This window comes from Triturus cristatus, chromosome 5_2, assembly GCF_964204655.1.
Source record: "Triturus cristatus chromosome 5_2, aTriCri1.1, whole genome shotgun sequence".
NCBI lineage: Eukaryota > Metazoa > Chordata > Amphibia > Caudata > Salamandridae > Triturus > Triturus cristatus.
In genome coordinates, this window is record NC_140588.1 from 424,204,973 (window position 1) to 424,228,525 (window position 23,553).

At 44.6% G+C, this 23,553-nt stretch overlaps 1 protein-coding gene across 3 annotated transcripts in view; it reads left to right on the forward strand.

The window, feature by feature from the left end:
• The window catches only part of FYCO1 (FYVE and coiled-coil domain autophagy adaptor 1), a 785,579-nt gene that overhangs the window by 574,553 nt on the left and 187,473 nt on the right, over positions 1 to 23,553 (forward strand). The window contains exon 14 of one of the 3 annotated variants that reach the window (XM_085607344.1): positions 12,170 to 12,314. In XM_085607344.1, coding sequence (XP_085463470.1) covers positions 12,170 to 12,314 — 145 coding nt within the window. The remainder of the gene's footprint in view (positions 1 to 12,169; positions 12,315 to 23,553) is intronic. The other 2 variants (XM_085607346.1, XM_085607347.1) reach the window with 2 other exon arrangements.

Genomic DNA, 23,553 nt, shown 5'->3' on the forward strand with positions numbered 1-23,553 from the left:
AAGTCCCAACTACCCCCTGCCCTTTTACTGATTTACGTTTACTCATACTTGCTACACCCAGGAAACTTTTTCAAAGTTAGTGTATACTTCTATTTCTGTTCGTGGCTTAGAGTCCAGATACACAAATGAAGCCCAAAGAGCAGAAAATAAAAGTGTTAAATAGTACATATTGTATAAAATGTCAATACCGTGGCCCAGCCCAGTCTCCTCCGGGCTCTGGCGGGATCAGACGGGCCCGCCCTTGGTCCGGGCTTCGCCTGGGCACGGCCCACACGCGTCCCGCACAGCGGTGATCGGCCCTTAGCTTTATCCACTGCGTAGGTGGATGAATGGCATCAGCTGTGCTGGTACGATGCAGGGCAGCCTGGGAGAGTGAGTCTTGATGCCTGGCTACAACCCCGGTTCCTTCAAAGCACGTCCCGCGCAGCGGTGATCGTCCCTCTGCTTTACCCGCTGCGTAGGTGGATTAGTGGTGTCAACTGTGCAGGTGCGATGCAGAACCCCGGTTCCTTCAAAGCACGTCGTTCCTGGTTGAGCTCTACTCAAGTAGTAATATTGGACAACAGGTTTACATCTACTGAAGTTCTGCCTTCAAGAAAGTCGCACACTTCACCAGGGTACAAGAAAAAAAAATGAAGCCAGGAACATCACCACCAGCACAGAGGCAACACTTGTAATTTTTCTAAAGTCTTGTTATTCTTGTGTTCTTCTTCATTTCACTAAATTTATTTAATCCTTTTCATCTTCCATTATAACTCCTGTTCTTTTGTGCAATATTCTACATGGATCCCCTTGATAAGGTCGCAATCGTGGCTGGAAGCCTCCTGGTCTGTCTCACTTCGGATTTCAACACGTACTTTCATCTCAAGCACCCTTTGAACATGTCAGAATTGCCACATCATGCTTAGGAGAAAACTGCTATTGATTTAATTGGTCCTCTTGAGAATGGACATCGTGTTCTAGTTATTGTTGATGAATACTCACATTTTCCATTGGTAGATCTTTCATCCACTTTCATCCACTGCACATGAAAAGGCTTCTTTGTGACATGAGGTGTACCTGCAATCTTAAAATCTGACAATGGCCCACCTTTTAATAATCGAGAATTCAAAGACTTTTTAAATCACCTCAATAAAAAGCATGAAAAAAGCACTTCTCTTTGACTTCATGACAGTAGTCTGGTAGAACCAATCATGAGTACTGTAAAGAGAGCTGTTCAGTGTGCTGCATTGGAGAAGCTCGACCTCAAAGTTGTTTAAAACACTACTCTTCGAGCTTACTGTTCAACCACTCACTAAATGACAGGAGAACGCCCTGCAGCTCTCATGTTTTGAAGAGCCATGACGAACAAGCTGCTCCAATGGACCAACCTCAGATCCAAGACTGGGGCAGACATTCATGCTATGGACTTTGGTCGCAAACTGAAGATATAAATATATGCTGACAGACAACGCCATGTAAAAGATGTCACCTTTACAAGATGAGGTAGAATGTTTCTTGGACAACACAGAAAAAGAAAGTCTGATGCTTCTTTTGAGACTGAACCCTTTACTATCACTAACACCAAAGGACACATGGGTACTTCCCATCATCATGGGAAGTCCCTTATGAGAGATTCCTCCCATTTTCAACATGTGGCCCATCACTCACCAAACATCGATGTTATTGTAGAGACTGACAGGCTGTTGTCGGCTCTGTGTCTACTGATAATTCCACCTCACTGATGCAGATCACTGACACCGGTTTCCTGTGACCCGATCTGGACTTGTAATTCAGGCGCCACAACACTTAATTGAAGTATTGTAATTACCTGTATAGCTATGATTATCTGTGTATTTATTCATGTATTTATTTTGTGTATTTATTTACTTATTTATCTATTTTGAAAAAGTAGTAACTCATAATTTAACAAAGCAGAAGATGTAGTGTCTTGTAAATAAAAGAACGCTGAAACTCTTTTGGTTTCCACTGTACACCATAGGCTTGTGATGTCAGTGTTGGAGAGATGAGTCGAAGGCAAGCTTAGAATGTTGAGTTCTGACTTACACGCAGTGGCATAAAGTCATGTAAAATTACTTTCTCTGTGTGGCATTGTAATTGGCAAATACCTGGGCTAGCAGGGCGGTACAACACCACTGAGCTTATAAACTTAACTTTCCACAGCCATCTTCTTAGTTTGCTGTTGGATGCATGTCACCCATGTGGCATGTCTGGATGAAGTGTGCATAAAACATCAACCTTCTTTCCACATTAAAGGTATGCTTGTATTTTAGCGAAAACATGTAGGTACAGTGAAAACACTGAGGGCCCAATTCAAAAGAGGTCCCGCACTCGTGGCGGGATCTCTGCACTGCATCTTCTCATTGCGAAGATCCTGTCAGGACTGTGGAACCTCCACCACGAGTGCAGAGGCTATTTGTGAATCAGGCACTCTGTCTACACCTTCAGGGAAGGAAGACTTTAGACAGCTGCCTTAATCTTTCCGCATTGGATGACTGCAACTAAGTATATAGTAGCACCCATCCAATGAGGTTAAATGATATTCTACTTATATCATTTGATAGCTGCTGTCTTCAAGGGGCCAGCCATCCAGTTAGAGGAGGTGGTGATGATTTGGGCAGCAGAGAAGGTTGTTAATCAGTGTCAATGTAGTGTTCCTTTTCTACTGTCCTCACACCTCTTAAGACTCAGCCATGCTAAATCTCCCTTGAGGGTTCGGAACATACCTGAATCTGTAGTCAGACAAGAAAATGTATACACATATTAATTTGTTGGAGATCAAAATGCTACATTTGGCATAAATGTAATTCTTACATCAAGTAGAGGGCAAGAATGCGGAAATATTATTGAACAAAAACACAGCTCTGTATTAGGTAAACAAGTTTAGAGTGAACTGGTCAAGCCCTGCAGATGTGGCTATGTTAATGTGGTTTAAGGGGATTCTGCAGTGCACATGTAGTCAGCCCACTTTCAGAGAGTGAGCAATACCAAGGTAAATACATTTACCAGTTTACAAATTATCTAGTACAAGTGTACTCTTATTCAGGATGTATTCAAGCACCACTTTGTGATGAGTGGTTTTCACCAAATATCACCCTTTGCAGCTTGCTACACAAACGTCCCAGATATTTCATAGTTAATTCTATGTAAATTATACATAGAAATAAAATACTGAAACACATTTCTTAGACACCAAGAAATCAAAAATCCAATTAAGTGGGAAAATAACAACACAAATTAACATAAAAAGCAAAAACATGTTTTAAAAAGAAAAAAGGTGTGTCTATCCTATACAGAATCCTGGTTAGGGAACAACATTTTCAAATGAAAGCAGAAAAAAAAAACTTTAGAGGGCAAAAGTAAAAGACAGCTGGTTATGGAAAGGGTTAATAGGAACATTGAGGTTTTTGAAATATACCCTATACACAAACATGGAAAAAAGGAGCAGCAAAAGGCGGGGTGATGTTCCAACTTTATAAATCAAGAATGTATGCCCTCGGCTCCCCAAAGTATGGAGGAGGAGTGAGGAAGATGGAATATGCAACGGTAAAAGTTGTGGAAAGACAGAATCCCCTGGATCAGCATTTTAGAAAAAAGGCATCCCGAGTTAGTAAGAGACTTGCTCGATAACCGTCACAGGGATGGTGCAAGTGGGTCCTGCATAAGGATGCTACCCCTGTACTTTTTCTACAGGGATAATGCCTCAGAGTCAGGGCAGAGAATGCAGCGGATTTGGGCTACCAATAAAGGCAGGGAGGATACCTCAGGCTATGCAACAAATAGATTTGCCCTTCTGTCCAGTACATCTGTCCTGGATGAACAAGACTGACTGGTGAGAACAGGGAGCGGTGAGACCGAGAGAGAACATGACATTCATCTTAATTCTGAAGATATAAGTCCACCAGGGGTACATGATCTGGAAATTGCAGTTGGTACCTTAGCAGGGCACGAGAGGGGTGTGGAAGATACGTTCCTAGAAGTAATTAGTACAGAAACGTGTCCTCCCCCAAGGGAGACGAGTGGAGGGACTAGTGGCCTTGATTTAACTCCTATGGAGCTGAGGATGACCTCTTGGAACATCGCAGGAATTGCAGCCAAAATCCAAAACATAGAATGGTTAGACCTCATTAGACAATTTCACGTCATTTGCCTCCAGGAAACGTGGGAAATTAACAATAGTGTGCCATTTCTGGAGGGTTATAAAATGTTCTTTGTTCCAGCCTGCAAATCATCAATGGGCCGTGCTAAGGGAGGTCTAATAACGTATGTGGCATTGACATTGCAAGGGACCTGGCAAGACCTGGGGTGGGATTCGGGCTGCCTCCAGGGTATTAGATACTCTAAGAAGGGCTTAAAGCTCATTTTTATTAATTTTTATAATGCGGGACAATCTTTGTTAAATTTGGCCGAGTTGGAGGAGAGATTGGCTAGCTTATATGACACAGGGGACTCAGGTACCCAGTTGATCTTAATGGGGGATTTCATTTGTCACCAGTGCCCTTATCTGAAATGGGAAAGAGGAACCTGGGATGCATGCCCCTCTACTAAGGGATGGCATCCAGAGCACTCTAGAGAGGGCACGGAATTAAGTAAAATTTTGGGTAAGTTTGCCTTAACCCACACGATGGATTTGATCGACTGTGGGTTGCCTAATACAATAACTCCCTCCTTCAAGGGAAGGGGAAGCGACTCAATTATTGATTACATCTTTGTAACAAGTGTACTAAAGGGTAGGTTTAGCCATTTTAAGATAGTGGCCAGTGCATTCAGCGACCATAACCCCCTGGTATTGTCACTAAGGGACAATAATCTAATTACTAAGGGCCAATATAAGGCAAAGGACCAGGGCAGGAGAATCAGATGGAGCAACATTGACGGGTTAGCACTCCATAGAGCGCTCCTCGCCAATACTGATAACCAGACATGGAGGTGCCTGGGCCCCATTGTAGAGGGGAGCGATTTGATCGTAGCGTTTGAGGGCACCGCCCAGCACATAGATAGTCTCCTGAGGAGTAAAACAAAGACGCAGGTTGATTTTTGCCCCAGATGGTTCGACAAGGATTGCTCAAGGGCCCACAGGGACCTGAAGCTGGCACTCAAAACAGTTCCAAAGGAAAGAGGCAAGATCGTTGCTTGTAGGACGCGGTATAAAACGGCCATCAAACTGCGGAAAATTTCCCTACAATCCCAGGCTTGGGAGTCACTGAGAGAGGCTGCGGAGCGTCGGGATATGAATAGCTTCTGGAGGGTAATAAATGACCCGTGTTTTCAACCCCCAAATAAACCGCAAGTGGCGTCCCATATTTTGCCAGAAGCATGGGTGGCGCACTTTACTAGTTTATATTATCGGGGTGAATCAGAGGAGCAACCAATTCTAATCATAGGACTCCCTGTTTGTGCTCGGATGTACATTACGGTAGCCGAGGTCAAATCAGGAATAGAGGGCCTGATGGGATTCCCCCTGATCTATTTAAAACCCAGGTTGATCTCTGGGCTCCCATACTGACCAGGGTATTTAATACAGCCTTTGAAGTAGGTATGCCTAGATCTTGGTCCACGGCCGTCATTGTGCCAATTTTTAAAAAGGGAAATAGGAATGGCCCGCAATGCTATCGTCCAATAGCCCTCATAGATGTTACAGCGAAAGTCTTGGGGAGAGTCATCTTAAACCGCTTAATGGTCTGGGCTGACGAAAATGACATAATTACAGACGTACAGTACGGGTTCCGTAATGGGCGCTCTACGACAGACCAATGTCTCAATCTCTATCACCTGGTGGCAAAGTACACTCAGGCCAGGGATGGCACTGTGTACCTGGCATTCATGGACCTCTCAGCAGCATTCGACTGTGTTAACAGAAGAAAGCTGTGGGAAATCCTGGGAACCATGGGTGTGGATCCAGGACTGATACATGTCTTACGATAGCTTCATCAAAACACAACGGCACGGGTTAGATTCACTGATGAGGGGGACCTCACGGAAGACTTCCGGTGCCAGGGTGGGGTGAGGCAAGGATGTATCCTCACGCCTTTTCTGTTCACGCTTTACATAAATGGTCTAGAAAAGACACTTGGAGCCTTGGAGGTAGATTGTCCCTGCATCGGGAGGAGAAGTATACCCGTCCTCTTGTATGCAGATGACGCGGTCCTCTTGGCGCGCACGGGAAGGGGACTGCAGGCTCTTATCAGCGGATTTGTTAGATTCCTGGGCGGACCTAGATTTAGTCCCCAACCTTTCAAAGTCATACGTCATGGAAGCAGGCAAAATGCCCTCCAAGAACTGTAGCTTCACAATAGGAGTACATAAACTTGAAAAAGTAAAAGTTTTTAACTATTTGGGGATCCTATTTGACAAGGATCTTAATTTTAAACCACTAGTAAGGCACTAATGTAGCCAACATCCTAGTGCGGTGGGTTCAATTATGAATTATGCGAGTAGACTTGGCCGTTGGTCACCCAGTGAAATAGTGCAATTATATAGCGCGGTATGTTGTGCAAAGACTCTGTATGGGAGTGAGGTGTGGGGGTTCACAGATTTAGGAAAAATCCAATTGGAGGAAAATAAGTTCCTAAGAAGGCTTTTGCAAGTGCCCCAATGCATCCCTTCCTTTATTGTCCATGAGGAGCTGGGTATTACCTACCTTAGTGAGAGGGCTTGCCTCAAACCCATTATCTGTTGGATAAAAATGTGAACAAATCCAGAGGCAAGCCTAAGTAGACAAACTCTGGAGGATTGCATGAGGGGGGATAAAGGGTCTTGAATACCCTGGCTCAAATATGTAAGGGACGTTTTGAGCAGACTGGGCCATGCAAACTTTTTTAATGAACCTCTCACACTAGCTATTACCGACAAGGGTGTTATAAAGGCAGAATTCGTGCGGTACTTAGCAAGGGCCAGAGAGGACAGAGAAGGGCGGAAAATTACAGTAAGATCATATCAGCTTGCAAAATCATGCCCGGGCATGGAATTTTATCTTTCCAACATGTACAACAGACAGGACAGATTTCTGATGACCAGATTCAGGTTAAATCTTCTGCACCATATTTTGTCAGTCCCAGCCAGTTTTGTAAATAATGTAAGTATAAAAGGGTGTTGCGGCTGCGATCTAAGACCTCCGCAAGATACCCTTCACTTCGTCCTAATTTGCCCTTTCTATGCTTACCCAAGGTCTCTGTTTTTAAAAAACATTTTAAGACGATCTAAAATTAGACAGGTGAAAGTGGCTCTCCTATTTCTCAAACTTTCTTCCGATCCTTTTACCTTATTTAGCACTGTACACTTTCTAAGGTAAAATTAAGGAATACTAGAGGAGAGGATTAATCCTCTCGGACTTATTAAGGGTTGGAAGGATTTAAGGATTTTTACCCAGGGTTGGCTCGTAATTCCTGTTTGAAGACAAGTGTATTTTAAAGGGTCTCTCCTCCTACGCTACCGGGGAAATCTTGTACGGTTGAATGAGCTGAAAAATGTACACAATTGTCCCGTTCTTAAATTGCTAATACTGATGTGTTTTTATTTTTATTGTATTTATGTGTAATGTGTATATTGGTCCAAATTTATCACGGAAATGGGTCTGTTTATAATATGTATCTTTTATGGATATTTTTAATACCCGAATAAAGATCATTTGATTTGATTTGAAAAAAGTGAAATGCCACTCAGTGATAGGACATTGGAAAGGAAGGGAATATAATATGTGCAATCCTTATAGAAAGTGCCCAAGTGAACCATATTCCAGATGAGATGCATTTAAGCATGTCAATGTCCTTTTCATAAAGATGATATTCTATATTTTGGTTGCTATAAAATGATAAATTAAATTAGTATTTGTCCCCATCACAGGTTTCACTGAATTGGGGACAGGGTATTGCAACTGAATCTAAACAGCCTAAACCTGTATTCTTGGCTACTGAATGCTTAAGATTTGTAAGGCCTTAGTTAGGAGAAGGTGGATGTCATGGTCAGTGCTAGTCGGCAGTGATCCAGCTGCCGTATACTTAATGATGGTTATGGGTCCGGTTTTATCAGTGGTGTGAGTTGAAAGGTTTACGTCCCTATTTGTCATCTGTTTCAACTGTAGAATTATTTCCCTTTCTTAGCAAGTGTTACAGGTTTCTACAATGTGTGGCAATTATGCAGGCTTGTCAATTTTTAACGGTCACTAATATTATTAGAAACTTCTCAATTCTTGAAGAACTTTGTTAATGAGTACCTTATGGCTCTTTACACACCAGTTCTATCGAACTAAACATTGACATTCAGCATTGACTTAAAGCATCCAGTTATCCTGATGCCCTTGGTGTTGTGTGCCATCATTTTGATTATTTGGGTGCATTATAAAACATTAAAATAATTAAACGATCTATATCCTACTAGAGGTCAGTCATTACAGAAACAGGACACATGAAACCTGTGTAGATAGGCATTTATAAACTTCCTACATGGAATCTCCAAAGAATGGCCGTAGACAAGCAGCCAAGTTCATCACCTAGGTAAAGAATTGTTTAGTAACTGCCAAGAAGTCTTCATCTAAATGTGTTATTACTCTTTCCACGGGGGTCACAGTTATAGCTTCAGCATTTTAGGACCTTCTCACAAAGGTGATTTGCATGGCAGCCACTTGATTTTCTTTGTAAACGGTTATTTCTTAGAGTTAGAGTGGAGCTTGTATTTGGAAGATCTGTGGTTTAGAAGATTGTATTCAATGTTTCTTGTGTATCTCCCCTTCCAAAGTTAAAGAGGTTTTTAATTAATGTGCAGTATTTTAGTATTTTAAAAAATATATATATTTTTGTACATCTCAAGGCTACATTTGGGTGCAGTGTTGCAATATAATGGCTTTTTAGGCTTCATCAGACAATGCTTATTATAATACAGTAGGAAAAAAATATTGTCTTCACAACAATTGATGTTAAGAAGCAGTCAGTCCTTCAATTTGAAAATTCTTCATTTAGTTTTGACCAAAACAAGAGAAACCATTGTTTAGTTGTGATGGACAGTAATAGTTGTGCTGCCTAGTTCCAGTTTTTCACATGTGAATCCAGTTACTGGCGCCTGGATCCTGATTATTTCTTGTAATTATTTGTTCTGTTCCTTAAGCGTTCACTTGGAGCAGTACCATCCTCGTTCTCTAACGATGAGGTTTCCTCGGGCCTTCCCTCAAATTTCTCTGCATCTCCATTAACGAAAGCATGGATTGAAATGTCAACTGATGCTTTTTGACCAAGGAAAACACCCAAAGTGTGACAGAGGTTTGATTTTTCAGTGTGGCTTCCTTTAATATCCTTGTCCCAATCACTTGCAATTCAGTAGACACCTGGAGGGCAGTTCATAAAAGGATTTCTGAGTACGGATGTAAAAGTGTACTCCTGGATTACCAGGAGTACACTTTTACATACTCTTACATGCCTTTGTGAATTGTAGGGGTGGGCGGAATTTGCGTAATCGCGTTACGCAAATCTCCGCGAAACGGTAAAAAATCTCCGCGAACACGCAGAAATTCCGCGAACACGCGGAATTGGTTGTTCGCGATGCATTTTTCCTGTTCACAATCGCTGTTTGCGTGCTCGGGGAGAAATATCTCGCGAACACGCATTTTGAGAACGCGAACAAGCAAAAATTTCGCGAAGTCGCGGAAAGCGGAATTTTGGGCAATTTCGCGTTCTCCGCAGAACGCGAAATTACCCAAATTCCACAAATTCCGCGAACGGAACGGAATTTACTGCCCAGGCCTAGTGAATTGGCCCCATAACGTCAAGCTGTCTATTTGTAAAAGTGCAAGGAAGACACTGTTTTTTTGGTTTTTAACCCCTTCGATGCGTGTGACGGAGCGGTTCCGTCATGCGCGTCGGTCGCGCTGCGCGCATGACGGAACCGCTCTATCACGGCCCCGCCCGCGCACGGAATCTTCAGCACGGCGCGGTAATCTGCGCCGCGCTGAAGGGGTTAATAATTGTCAATGATATTCCCTGAGTATTTCCTGAATATTTCTATTTTAAAGGTTTTGAGCCAATTTACAAGGCACGTAAAATGTGCCACAGGAGCACTACTTCTTGTACTCCGAATATTTTGGTGAAATTAAATATGATGTCTCAAAATTGAAAGATTGACTGCTTCTAGACATCATTTGTCATGCAGATAACATTTTCCTACTGAATTGTGAACCTTCGTTTAAGGAGTCCCACTGGAACCATTGTGATATAACACAGCTAAATGATACAAGTTCATTTTGAGTTAGTGGGGGGCCTTGTTCTCAGGGTTCCTCTATTAAGTGTTAAATGAGGTATTGTGTTTACACCCCAGATTGTTAATCAGCCACGTTCCTCCTTCTTCTCAGTCATCTAGGACTGCCCTAATTTCCCCTGAGGCACTGATGTGGTCACGTTGCTTGTACCCTAGTGTGCCACCACATCCAACTGGTGCTGCGCAGTACCTTTAGACACACTTGGCCATTTATGATGTACGTGAAGTGGGGGAAATCACATCATAGAAATCATTTCTAAGTAAATACAACAAAACTGAAAATTAAAGGAAACATATTAAAGGAAAGATCATTTTAAGGAAAAATCCAAATGTTCATTAAAATTAGGGAGGAGTTTAGGAGTAGTGAGGGTTTTTTGGGTTCAGGGATGGGTGATGTTTAAGGATGATGAGGGTGTTTAGGGGCCAAGTATGGGTACGTTGTGGTGCAGAAAGGGGTTTTAGGGTTCAGGGATGGGTGGAGTTTAACAGTGGTGTTTTTTTTACTGATGATTAATGGGTGGAGTTTAGGGGTGATGAGGAGGGTTCACGGAGGAGTGGAATTTTAGCAGTGGTGAGAGTTTTTTAGGATTTAGGGATGGATGGGGTGTAGCAGTGTTGAGAGGTTGTAAGTGTTCACGGATGAGCAGAGTTTAGGGCTGTGAAGGGTTTTTAAAGTTAGGTGAAGGGTAGAGTTTAGGGGTGGTAAAGGGTTTTTAGGGTTCAGGAATCAATGACAGTTAGGATGGTGCAGGGTTTTAAGGGTTCAGAGTTTAGTTTAGATTTAGATTTAGGGATCGGGAATGGGTAAAGTTTAGGGATGATGAAAGATTTTTAGGGTCTGAGATGGGTGGTGTTTAGGGGTGGTGAGGTGTTTTAGGGGGTCAGGGATGTGTGAAGTTTAGGGCTGGTGAGGAGTTTTTTTTAGGGTTCAGGGATTGGTTGTGTTTAGGGTTAATGAGGGGTTTTAAAGGTTCAGTTATAGATGAGGTTTAGACATAGAAAGGAGTTTTTAGGGTTAAGGAATGGGTGAAGATTAGGGGTGAATGGGGATTTTTAGGGTTCAGGGATGGGTTGAGTTTAGTGCTCAGGTATGAGTGTAGTTTAGGTGTGCCAAAAAATTTTAGGTTTCAGGGGCGAGTGGACTTTAGGGGTAGAACAGGCATTTAAGGTCAGGAAAGGGTGGGGTTTAGAGGTCAGGGATGAGTGTAGTTTTGGCAGGGTGACGGTTTTTTAGGGGCAAGGATGCAGGTGTTAACAGGTTGTGATGGGGTCAGGGATTGCTGGTGTTCAGGGGTGGCAAGAGGTCTGCGAATAAAAAGTATCCAAAGTAATTGTTTGACAATGTAAACGATATAAATGTGATGTAAAGTCCCCTGAAATAAAGCACTGAAATAAATGTAAGTAGACTTTGAACCATTGAATTCACACATTAAAAAAAATAGCCATGTACAAGCCGATTTTAAAGAAAAAGATATTCTATGAATTGCTTTTTATGGAATGGTAAATTCCATCCATCCTGCAAATTTCCATTAACAGTTTAGGACAAATGGTTTCTCAGTAATGGTATTCAATGAAATCTTTTTTCTATGAAATCTCATACAAGTGGCCATTTATAGCACTTCTTTGTGCTGTCAGAGTATGAATTAATCACAGCATCTATTTGAACCAACGTTATCTAAGTTAAGAAACATTTGTTTTTCACAGTGACAAGTGTTAATCTAATCTCATAGTAAAGAAATCACACTTTTCACGTACCCACTTCTAGGAATTCTAAAACCTTAGGATAATCAGGTTGGTACTCGGTATGTACAAAGCAGCTGTAGGTTCTTAGGTGGTATGTTCGCCCTTCACCACTATTCCATACCTACTCAGTCGCATGCTACATGTAAGAATGGCACCCACCTTATCACATATGATTTTATGTTAGTTACAGATGAAGATGCAAAACCACTAGATGACGTAGTGTTTGATATCATCACAGATGAAGAACTCACTCAGGTCCAAGAGGTTGACTCGTCTCTGACTGAAAATCAATCAGAAGGGAACTCACTGGACCACAGCGCAGCAGAAATGTAAGTTTTAACAAGATCAAATTCAAGCTACTTTGTTGCATGTGTATTTTCAACGCATAGGTAATGAATTACATTAGCCCCATCTAGATCTGACATGTGCCCTATTAAATATATTTCAACTTCACATACATATGGAGAAGAAAAAGCGCTGTTCTAATTGAGGCGGGATCTAATTAGAAATACCAGCTGGCGATTTGTGGGCGTATTGTATAATGTTTGTGAATAACAGTACCGCACAGAAATACTCAATCATGAAATAGAATCTAGTAATTTTGCTGTCCTTTGTTAATTGTTGCAATCGTTTGGGACAGATTTCCTAACATTTTCCCCTTGTATAACTGTTGTTTTCTAAAACTTAATTTAGTTGCACGCAATTATTGTCACGTTAAGTAACCAAAATAATACTAGGCGTAGAAGTGGCATCATTTGATCTGTAAACCCTCTGGTTACATCACAGGAGTGAAATTACACAACATTTCCCCTGAGACATGACATGGCCTTTAATACTGAGTAAATCACAGGATATGAGGGTATGGAAGTGAATATTTCTCTATTTTTTGCAGCTGTAATAAATGCCTTCATAACCTAACATATATAGTAACAGTATTACCATTCGCAGCTAGTGTCCACAATGAGTAGTGCTAGAACAAAAGTTCCCACACACAGTATTGTGCAAAGATAAATATGCACCCCAAGGTGAATGTGGTAAAGGAGCTGGACGAGTAATGTGTGTTTGTATATATGCTAGACAAACTGAAGGGTGTCACAAAATCCAAAATTCAGATTGCTTTGTGATAGGAAGTTAAAATAGGCTGATGATTGACAACCAGGTGCGTCTGTGAGTTAGAAGTCAAAATATTCTTAATGCAGGATCACCACCTTCCTCCAGCCTCCTTGGAAGATATATTTTTTTTAACCATTTTATTAAATCAACACCAGACCATAACAAAAAATGCAGATTTACAATTATTTCGTTTTTTTCCACCCCAACACCCACCACTCGCACAGCAGACTGTGGCGTATAGGCCTTGAGACGCAGGGTCGCTCTTTTACAAGCTGCCTCCCTGGTCAGGTTTTCATCTCCTCCACCCCTCTTGCACTTGACCCTGAGTTTTCTAAATTTTCTTGGGCATCTCCTTGCCTCGTAAATCGTCTCTTTAGCTTGCATGCACTAATCCATTTTCCTTTTCCTGTGTACTATCCTTAGTATTGTTCCTGCCCCCTCCCAAAACCACACTATGTCCCTTTCTGCCACTGCCAAGGTGATGTTCCCCATAGCAGTGTGTATTTGATCTCCCCACATTCCCAGGAGCACTAATGCTGGAGTTAGGTGTAGTTCTCCCTCTGTCACCACCCCCATCTTGTCCTCAACTCTCTATAGCGATGGAAAGTTCCAAAGAGTGTGACGCAATTTGTCTTTCCTCCCACTCCCTCTTTAACATAAATCATTGTCTGCTCTTCCCTCTTTAGGTCGAGCCTAGCGCAGCGCGCATGCACTGCTCTATGGGAGGCTTACTGTGAGCACTCCAAACTTCTCCATGCGGCGGCTAGGACTTCCCCCACGCATTAGGTTGGCTGTTGCCTGTGTCATTTTTTTTTCATAGCAAAACCAAAGTGGACGATGGACGGAGTGTTGAACATTGCAAGCACTCACCCCCAGTCAACTGATCTGGCTTTAATCCATCATCATTATTTAGCTCACTCCGTCACCCCAGTTCAGACATGGCCGTATGCAAATCAGTCTGACCCTGTGCCTCATGGGAACAGTCCAGCCCGAACTGCCAAGCCATGTCTTCCCTGGACCAGAAACAAGCATCCTGGGACCAGTTTCTGGCTAATCAGCCGTCATTAGCCAGGCTAGCTTGAATCCAGTGGCAAAGTGAGCAAGAGACACACGTCTGGGCATACCCTGCCAACTTAGGGCGAACAAAGCAAAACCAAAGGGGACGATGGACGGAGTGTTGAACATTGCAAGCACTCACCCCCAGTCAACTGATCTGGGTTTATTCCATCATCATTCTTTAGCTCACTCCGCCACCCCAGTTCAGTTTTTTGTAGCCTGCAAATGGCTAAAGGTGGGCGCATGTCCCACCTCTTTAGCAAAGGGTCCCTCCCACAGCGTTTTGCTTGCGGGAGTGAGCAGCGGCGGCAGGGTGGCAGCTGCATTCCTTATAGCGCTCTCACGCACCACTCGCAGGCTAGCAGATGATCCTTTCAGCAGTGCTGCACGCCGCCACTTAAACAATAGCAGCTGCGTCTAAAATGACATGCTTTCTCTTTTGCTTGTTGTTCGTCGCAGTTAACAGGCAATGCGACTCTCGGGGGCAGCTCTTGCCGATAAGCTATCTGTGCGTGAGGATCAGCTTTTTTATTTTATATTTTAAAGTACTGGTGTTGTGCGCTTTTTCCAATGTGTGTGACTGGAATGAGATATCCAAACACCCTGCCCCTCCCCCCAATTCAGGAAGGAGAAGGGCGTTGTTTTAAATGTTGATGGTGAATGCACACTTGAATACAGCCTCCGGTTGCAGATGTGCTGTCTTAGCTCCTGACGCAAACACAGGCTTTCCCTGGCTACCTGCAGCCCAGATTTCGGAATCTTTCCCCACCCGGAGACAGGACCGGACCGCCAGCAGCCCTCCTCCCGCCATGTACTGCTGGGGTGAGCACTTGGAGCCAGCGCCTCTGAGGGCGCGCTAGCTTCAGAAAGTTTTGTATTCGTTTCTAGGCGCTTTAATAAAACAGTGCGGGCAGATTCTTGGAAGGGAAATGTTTCTGTGCTGTGTTCCTTAAACTAAAATAGTGTTTAAAGAAGGAGTGCAGTTCCTATGTGATGGGGGTTGTGGAAGGAAAAGGGGGTGAATGGGAAAGACAGGTCTTTCTTCGTGATGCCCTCACACACCCCAAGAGGTGTCATGCTTCATCATAGGGCTCTGCCCTTCGTCAGGACGGCGCTGCAATGCCTGACGGGCTCCAGAAATCGGGGCTCTTTGTCTGGGAATTTTTGTAGAGGAAGCCGTTGGGTGCATGCGGGTGTGGGGGCAGGGTAGTGCACAGTGAGATAAAATAAAATAGGTATAGAGCAGTCCTCTACAGTCAAGTTTTAATGAAAAGGTAGCTCTAGCCTAGATAAAAACAAGAGTGGGCCCCTGTGAGGATGATAATGTTCCTAAGGGCCAGTCTAAGTGTGTAAGGTCAACATGTTTTGTGCCTATACTTGCCCCTAGCGGGTCAATAGGCACTTCTTCAGGACTGTGGTAAAGAACAGTGGATGCGTGCACTACCACCTGGTATTCAATTAATGGATGTAAATTACCTGTACGGGCTGTGCTACTCTCGCTTTCAGCGGTACACACTGCGTGTAGTGAGTCTTCTGTCACCACTGAATGTAGTAAGCCTGTTATTCACCTGTGCACGCTGTCACTTGTGCATGATGCTCCCACCCTCTTCCCCTGGATGCCCTCTCTCAGCCTCCCGCTGCTGATCACTTCTCACTCCAGTTGCTGCCCCCTAGTCCCACCCACGCTCTTATTTTAAAATTATTATTTTTGGGCTATATGCTGCATGACTAAACTCTTATGGGGGCCCAAGGCGAGATTTATTAGCTATGCCTATGCTTGTTTAAATTGCATGTTTTTTTGTGTAATAGGCCCAATGTACTATCTTTAAATGCACCAGGCGGAACCCTATTCTGACGGTCACTCCTCTCATCGCATCCTAAGTCTTGTGAACTTGGCATGGTATCGTGCAGTAAGAGTCTTATGGATCTGAGATAGTGCATGCCTGCGTTGAGGGTCCTTCAATACCCTTAGCTCCAGCAGAGTTTTCTCTTCCACCTCCTGGAGCCTGTCTTCATACTTGGCCAGAGCGTGGTGGACCTGCAAGTACCTGAGTCTTTGACTGTCTTCGAGATCATATTCTCTCTGGATCTTAGCTAAGGGGATCAGCTCCCCCTCCTCCCAGATGTCTCCCAATGTGGATATCCCTTTCAGGTCCCATTGCCTGACCCCTTCAAGCAGTCTGAAATCTGCCAGGATCTCGGAAACCCAGGGTGGCATCTCCAGTGTCATCTTGCCTCCCCTAACTTCCCAGTGGCATTATTCCATACCTTTATTACCATTGCCATTGGAGTAGGCAGCGGAAGTCCCCTACTTCCCTGTAGAACTTTCCTGTGTACTCCCTGTGCACAATGGCCTTTCTATCGGCCATAAATAGTGGGTCTTGCAGGGGGTTGAAGGCTCAGTCATTCACTATCACAAGCTGGGTTGCCCAATAAAATAGCTGTAGGTGGGTACATTTGACAGTGCGATCATTTGATACAGGGCTGCCCTTCCAGTGTCTGACATCTTTTTTATACTACTCCAATGCTCTTCTTAGATTGGCACAGAAGAAGTCCTCCTCATTCTATGTTTTGTGGATCTCCAGATATTGGAAGCCCTGTGGGGACTACTGCCAGGAGATTTCCCAGTCGGTCAGGGGGCACCATGGTGTGATCAAATATGCAATTGATTTATAGGGATGCCCGAAAATTCCCCAAAGGTGTTCAGGATCTCTAGCAAATGTTTGATTGAGTTCCCCCGGGTCTACTAAGTATATTGCATATAGGGAAATCGTGTCCTCCTATTCGAGTCCCATTTGAGACCCCTGAACCGGACATCGCAGTGCACCCAGCACATTAGCGGCTCAACTGCCAATGAGAACAGCAGTTGTGACAGTGGGCAGCTCTGTCTCATTCCCCTATGTAGACCAAATTCTGCTGAGGCCATGCCATTTACTGTCACCCTGGCCACTGGACTGGCGTATAGCAGATTTACCCAGGCCCCAAATTCCAGGTCAAATCTTATCTTCTCCAGCAAGATTCCTAGACAAAGCCATGCGAGCTATTCGAATGCCTTCTCTGCATCTAAAGAAAGGATCGCAACAGTTTCTCCCACCGTGCCACCACGAGTAAAGCGTCCGATCAAAAGTCAGAGGGTGTGTCTCGTGGCTCTGTGGTGCATAAAACCCATTTGATCCGTCATGATCAGGCCTCCTTGTAAAATATGATCTCCGTCCTCCAGCATCTGTCACCAAAGGAGACAGTTTCTCACTCTATGTTCTCTAATCTTCTACTGCAACTAGTATGCATTTGATGTACTTTGCTGTGTAGTATGTATATATTGTTCATGTTCCCTGCATTTTATCTAATAATTTCTAATTATAGGCATTTAAAAAAAGAATTTGCTTACTATTATAAGTAGGAAAATACATTGCAAGGCAAATACACTTTACTGTCTGTACCAGTGTCCCTATCACTCAACATGACTCCCACACATTTCCTGTCTACAGATTAAGGCCCATATGTTTCCATCAGCTCTCTTTGAGTGCCACATCGCTGCTTTTTTGCTGCTTTTGATAATGCCAAGGCTGTACATGAATTGCCAAATAGAGTAATTACAAACACTTGAGGAAACTGAATTCCATTTCTAAGTAGGCTCACATAAGGGAATTTCCTCACATAAACACTGCAAGGAAAACGCTACGAGACTCGTTACGAGTGCCCTTTTGTAGTGTCTGGTATCCTGGGGATATCTATTACGGGGCATCTGTAAATTGGCGTGGGAGCAGAGTTACCATTTATTACATGTCAGACACTGAGGCTGCCCTATGAAATAATGAATTACCTGGCGATTTGATCCTTCGATCCTGATTGCCCTGTTATTCCCCATTTTGCAAACAGTATTTCATGTGGAAACTTCAGCTGGCTTCAGTAGTTAAAACCTTCGGGTGATAGTCACTGGTCCCTAGACCCTATAATTCCAAAGAGGAAGCAACTGACATTACCCGCACTGTCAGGATTACGTAGGGACACAAAATCTTGGCCTATGATGTGCCCCCCAAGACAACACAACAGTGTTACACCACACCAAGTCGAGAAGAATGCATATGATCAATTTGACACGTAAAAGGAAAACATGTCATATTGGTGAAAGGGCGAGGGTCTTTCCAAGTTTTTTAACTTTCTGTATGGTATGCCTAATGATGTTAGCTGAGAAATACACTAACTCATTGTTCTATAGCTCCAACTGTGATTATGAGTAATTGCCCTGTAAGACTGTCAGAGGGTATGTACTAGGTTATAGGCAGCATAACAATGGAGTCGAGTTGAGGAGCCAGTTTGCTTTCCCTTTGGAGCATATCACATAGCGTACAGTTTTGATCCTGGTGATCCTGAAACTTGTCTTGTTTGGTTATAATGAATCCCAACACCACCACTATCCGCAGGTGAGACTCTCCCTCAACCGTGGGCACAGCATTGGTCTCAGGATCTGTAGCATCACTATGCTACTGTTGAATTTGTGGGCTTCTGAGACAAGAAGAAATTAGATGAGTACCCCTGATGGGCTGGCCCTCGGATACTGCCTTTTCTTGCTATAATTATTTCTTCCCTTCAATCCACCATGCTTTCCCCATTTCTCCTTCATAACAGCTACACTTCCCACTGAGGACCTCATATCTCGCAGTAGGGCACTACGTTCGCCCTCATCTCCAATTGTATCCTGAAGCCTACCTATTCCTTCTTTGTAGCCCAGCATGCTTCCACGTAATCCTCAGGTGCTTGTTGGAGTCAGCCTGGGCAACTGAGTGGCTCAAAAACAATAATATTTGCCATTAAGCTCCAAAGCATCTTCTCTGAGGTAGCGTGAATGCAGGGTTCCTGCAAACATCTCAGTGTCCATTTGTCGCGGTTTACGCAGTATAAGGCCAGGGCGAGGCGCGCACCATACATCATCCCCCCGGCGCTTCTCGGATTCAGCGCGCGGTCCGGTATGCAGGGCGCGTAAGGGGAGGCCGTAGTATTCACAAGCACCGGGCACTACAAATCCCAGCATGCCCACAAACGACGACCCGGAAGTAGTTCCCGGCTGTTCCGCCGGACTACGATAAAGCCCTTCCCTTTTCCAGGGAACAGGGCTTGACAATCCTTTTTTGCACGCACTTGTAGCGGATGGTATTCCCCGCGCATACAACGAAGCCTAGATCGGAAGACCTGTAGCGACCAACCACGGAACGCAAACCGCACCGTTGTGGACGGAGACATCGCTGCATAGAGACCAGGAAGTAAGCAACCTCCGACGCGTCCACGCCGAGACTCCCCTCCGGATTAAGATTTGTGAGTAGTGCACTACCAAGCGATTCCCTGATTCACCCCTGTTCGCTTTGCCATACGCTAGAACTCTGGTTGGTGCACGGACAAGCGTTGGATTGCTTCACCCCTGTTCACTTTGGCCTGCGCTAGAACACTAGTTAGTACACGGACAAGCGCTGACTTGCTTCACCCCGTTCGCTTCGCTCCTCAAAGACTCCATGCACTTGAGATGCTCACCTATGCCCGGAAGCGTGCTGCCCCATGTATTACCAAGTCCTTGTACCCGTTAACAGCTCTGTGCGCCCTGAAGAGGTATAATCAACCCTAACTGTGACGTCACAGTGTGGGGGAGATTGACTGCCTCTATTTTCTGCCAATTTCTAAAGTGCATTCTCGCGCTCAACCCTTGCGCCATCATTGAAGTACCCTTTTGTTTGACTTTACCGAAGTGCCTTAGTTTGCTGCTACTGTTTCTAGTAAGTATCGTTTGTTGTTGGGGTAAGAAACGTAACCTTGAGAACTTGAGTAGAGAGGGGGTGGGAAGCGCGTATTCACCTCTCTCTCGCTTGTCTCCCCTCTGTAGTTCTTCCCTGGGAGGTTCCTCTGCCGGGCCACAGATCCCATCGTAGACTCAGGACCAGAGATACCTCACCGCCCAGCAGCATTTTAATATTTTCTCCACTTCCCTTTTCCCCGGGGGGCTTTCCCACGCAGCAGTGTGGTTATTGCTCTGTGAGGGTCTGCGCCTCAGGGTCGAGGGGGGATAAGCCACGCTCCATCGCTCCCGACGGCTTCCTTCCGAGGTTAGTGGCAATTTTGTGTTCTTAAGCCACTAACACCACAACACCATTTTGGGATCAATGCTAGTGATAATACAAAACGTAGGCCGGTCCCCTGGAACATGGAGGGGCTCCCCATTCATCTGTGCTCGATATACATTCCACCCAGACACCAGCGGCTCACGCTTCCGTGTTGGGTGATCTCTTACTCCAAATGATGGCATCTTGCTCCTGGGCAGAGATTTCAATGCAGTCCTGTCATAAACAAACATTCTCAGGCTCAGTCCACCCATTGGGACCCTTCTCTAGCCTTCTTTGTTACGGCGCTGGGACTAGCAGATATTTGCCATCTCCATCATCTGGAGGAACGCCAGTACACCTTCCTACCTGGCGCACACTACAGCTTCTCCATATTACAGTAAATATTCACTCAAGCCACCAACAGTCCCAGGGTCGCCACCATCCACCACTTAACTCGGGGAATATCAGACCACTCCCCAGTCTGGCTGGAAATATTGGGATATTAAAACAGACCTAAGGGACCAGAAGCCATTAGTGCCTGGCACCTCATGGACAAAAAATTGATTAAGAAATTCGAACAGGCAGCTATGTCGTATTGTGAGACCAGTGAGGGATCAGTTAGCTCACACTTACACTCTGGGAGGCAAACAAAACAGCGATCCGGGGCCAGGCATACTACCTGTTTGCTGTGAGAAAAAAAGCAAAGAAAGAGAAACTCAGACCCTAGAAACAGAGATTTCGACCTGTGAGGCAGAGGTAGAAGAGGGGGAGGCTGAGGAAAAGACACACTCCCTTAGACTCAAGCAGAAGGAGTACATTGGCTAAAGACAACGCAGAGGCATGCCACATACTGACTCAGAGGCATATCTATGATGTGTGCAACGAAGCCTGCAAGCTGCTGGCTTGGTTGGAAAAATTAGATCAAGCCTGTAGTTGGGTACAAAAAAACTCACCTCCAAAGGGGTAGAGACAAGGTATGACCTAGAAGGAATTGCTGAAGAGTTTGCGGAATACTATGAAAACTTCTACTCAGTGGAGACACACTGTACACCATCTGACATTAAAGCCTTCCTAGACGATACAACACACCCTCAACTCATAGAGGAATATAGACAGCTCCTCGATTCCATCATAAATCCAAGTGAAATTTGCCTAGCACTAAGCTCCCTCAACTCTGGAAAAACCTTTGGACCTAATGGTCTTACCATCGAGCTTTGCAAGCACCTAGCCAACCAACTAGAACCCCACTTACTAAAGATGTGGTTGGAAGCCAAATTCATGGCTCAACTCCCAGAGGACCAAAGGCAAGCCACGGTCATGTAATCCACAAGGCAGCAAAACCCCTGGACCGGTGCAGCTCTTACTGGCCAATATCCCTCCTCAACGTGGACATAAAAACTCTAGCAAAACTGCTAGCCAATTGACTCTGTCAAGTGATAACCCTTGTACTTCCAGACCAATTGGGCCTCATGTCAAACAGGGGGACGAGACTTAACCTCCGATGACTCTTTGGGTGCTGGCCGAGTCGAGGGACGAGACAGTATCCACAATGGTGTTGTCCATGCATGCCTCATAGGCCTTCGACACCGTGGAGTGGAACTATAAGTTTGATGTGTTAGAGAGGCTTGGATTTGGACCTAAGTTCCTAGGCTGGATAAGTTTTCTTTATAGTGACCCCATGGCTCAGATTAAGTTGATTGATACATTGTCCCATACATTTATCTTGTGCAGGGGGATGAGACAGGGCTGCCTGGTTTGCTCTTGGTGTACTGGGTCAGACAAGAAACCCTTGTGTGAGTTATACACTGGGGGGAGACCTGGGAAGAGCGTATTTCTCTATATGCAGACAATATCTTATTCTATGTCCCTGATCCCTCCCTGATGATATCCAGAATGATCCAGATCCTCAGAATCTTCGAGCAACACTCTTAATTGGGACATGTCTCTCATGCATAAGATTACGGGCTCAACACCTACCCTGTGCAGAGACACCCTTATGCCCATGCCCAAAGTGGGCTTTAAATATCTGGGGATCTACATTACAACAGACCTGCATCTCTTTTACCAAAAACACCTGGTCCCTATATTAGATCATTTTGCAGAAGATGTGCAGCATTGGAGGACATTGCCGCTCTCCCTGCTGGGCAGGGCGGCAATGTTCAAAATGATAAAGTTACCCAGAATGATTTCTGCACTGCAGAACACTCCATTCCGTGTGCCCGAGAACTTCTTCAAAAAGACAGAGACCTTACTCCGTATTCTCCTCTGGGATACCGGCCCACCCTGCATAGCCCATCAAAAACTCATGCGTGGAGTATATGATGGGGATTGACCTGCCTGACATTAGAAAGCACTACTGGGCCACTCAGATAGCAATGGTTAACGATTGGGCGTTCGCCGCATGTGGTTTACAGATCTGCCACCTCAAACCCACTCCTACCACAGACACTAACAGTGGTGCGAACCTGGAGGGCAGCAACTGTCTTTTTGGGGTGGAAGGGAAAACCGACAGAAACGACCCCCCATGGTGTAGTGACATGCTAAAGTAGGTGGGAAATTACGAGGATTTATGACGTGTAACCTCATTGGTATATCCACGCTGGGAGACATATGGAAGGGAAGTTCCTTGTTCAGCCTGACCGAAATGCAAGCACAATATGAGCTAACAGCTACAAAGTCATTTAAGTACATCCAACTTATTGGCACACATTCTCAAAAACACCCTGTTGAAGATTCTTCGCCCTTAGTGGACCGCATCCTGACAGAATCACTACCTAAAGGGGCCATTTCACTTATCTGTAAGAAACTAATTAACAACTCCCCAGATATTCTAAATACCCTGAGGGCCAAATGGGAAACTGAGGTGGAGGACTTTGCAGATGGTGAATGGGAGAAAGCCACGGAAGCATTTAGGGATGCTACTATAAAAATGGGATTCCGCCTAATCCAGCTACATTGAACCTATTTTTTCACATGCCATGGGCAGAGCCCCACATGGCTCTGCCCCCGGGGATGTGTGGAACAGGGCAAATTCCTACACATTCTGTGGTCCTTTCCAAAAATATGGCCCTATTGGTTGGATCTAATGAGGGAGGTCCTGGGCTGGGCGATTCCAGACACGGTCAAAAACTGCATACTTCTCATTTGGGGGATTACCTCCCGCCCAGATACAATAAGTTCTGGCTATCTTTAGGTCTGGAAGGGGCCAAACGCAACATAGCACTCGTGGGGTGCGCGGAATGCACTAGGGGTAGCCGATTGGAAACGTGACATGGACAGCAATATGTTGGCGGGAAAATCAATCTACACA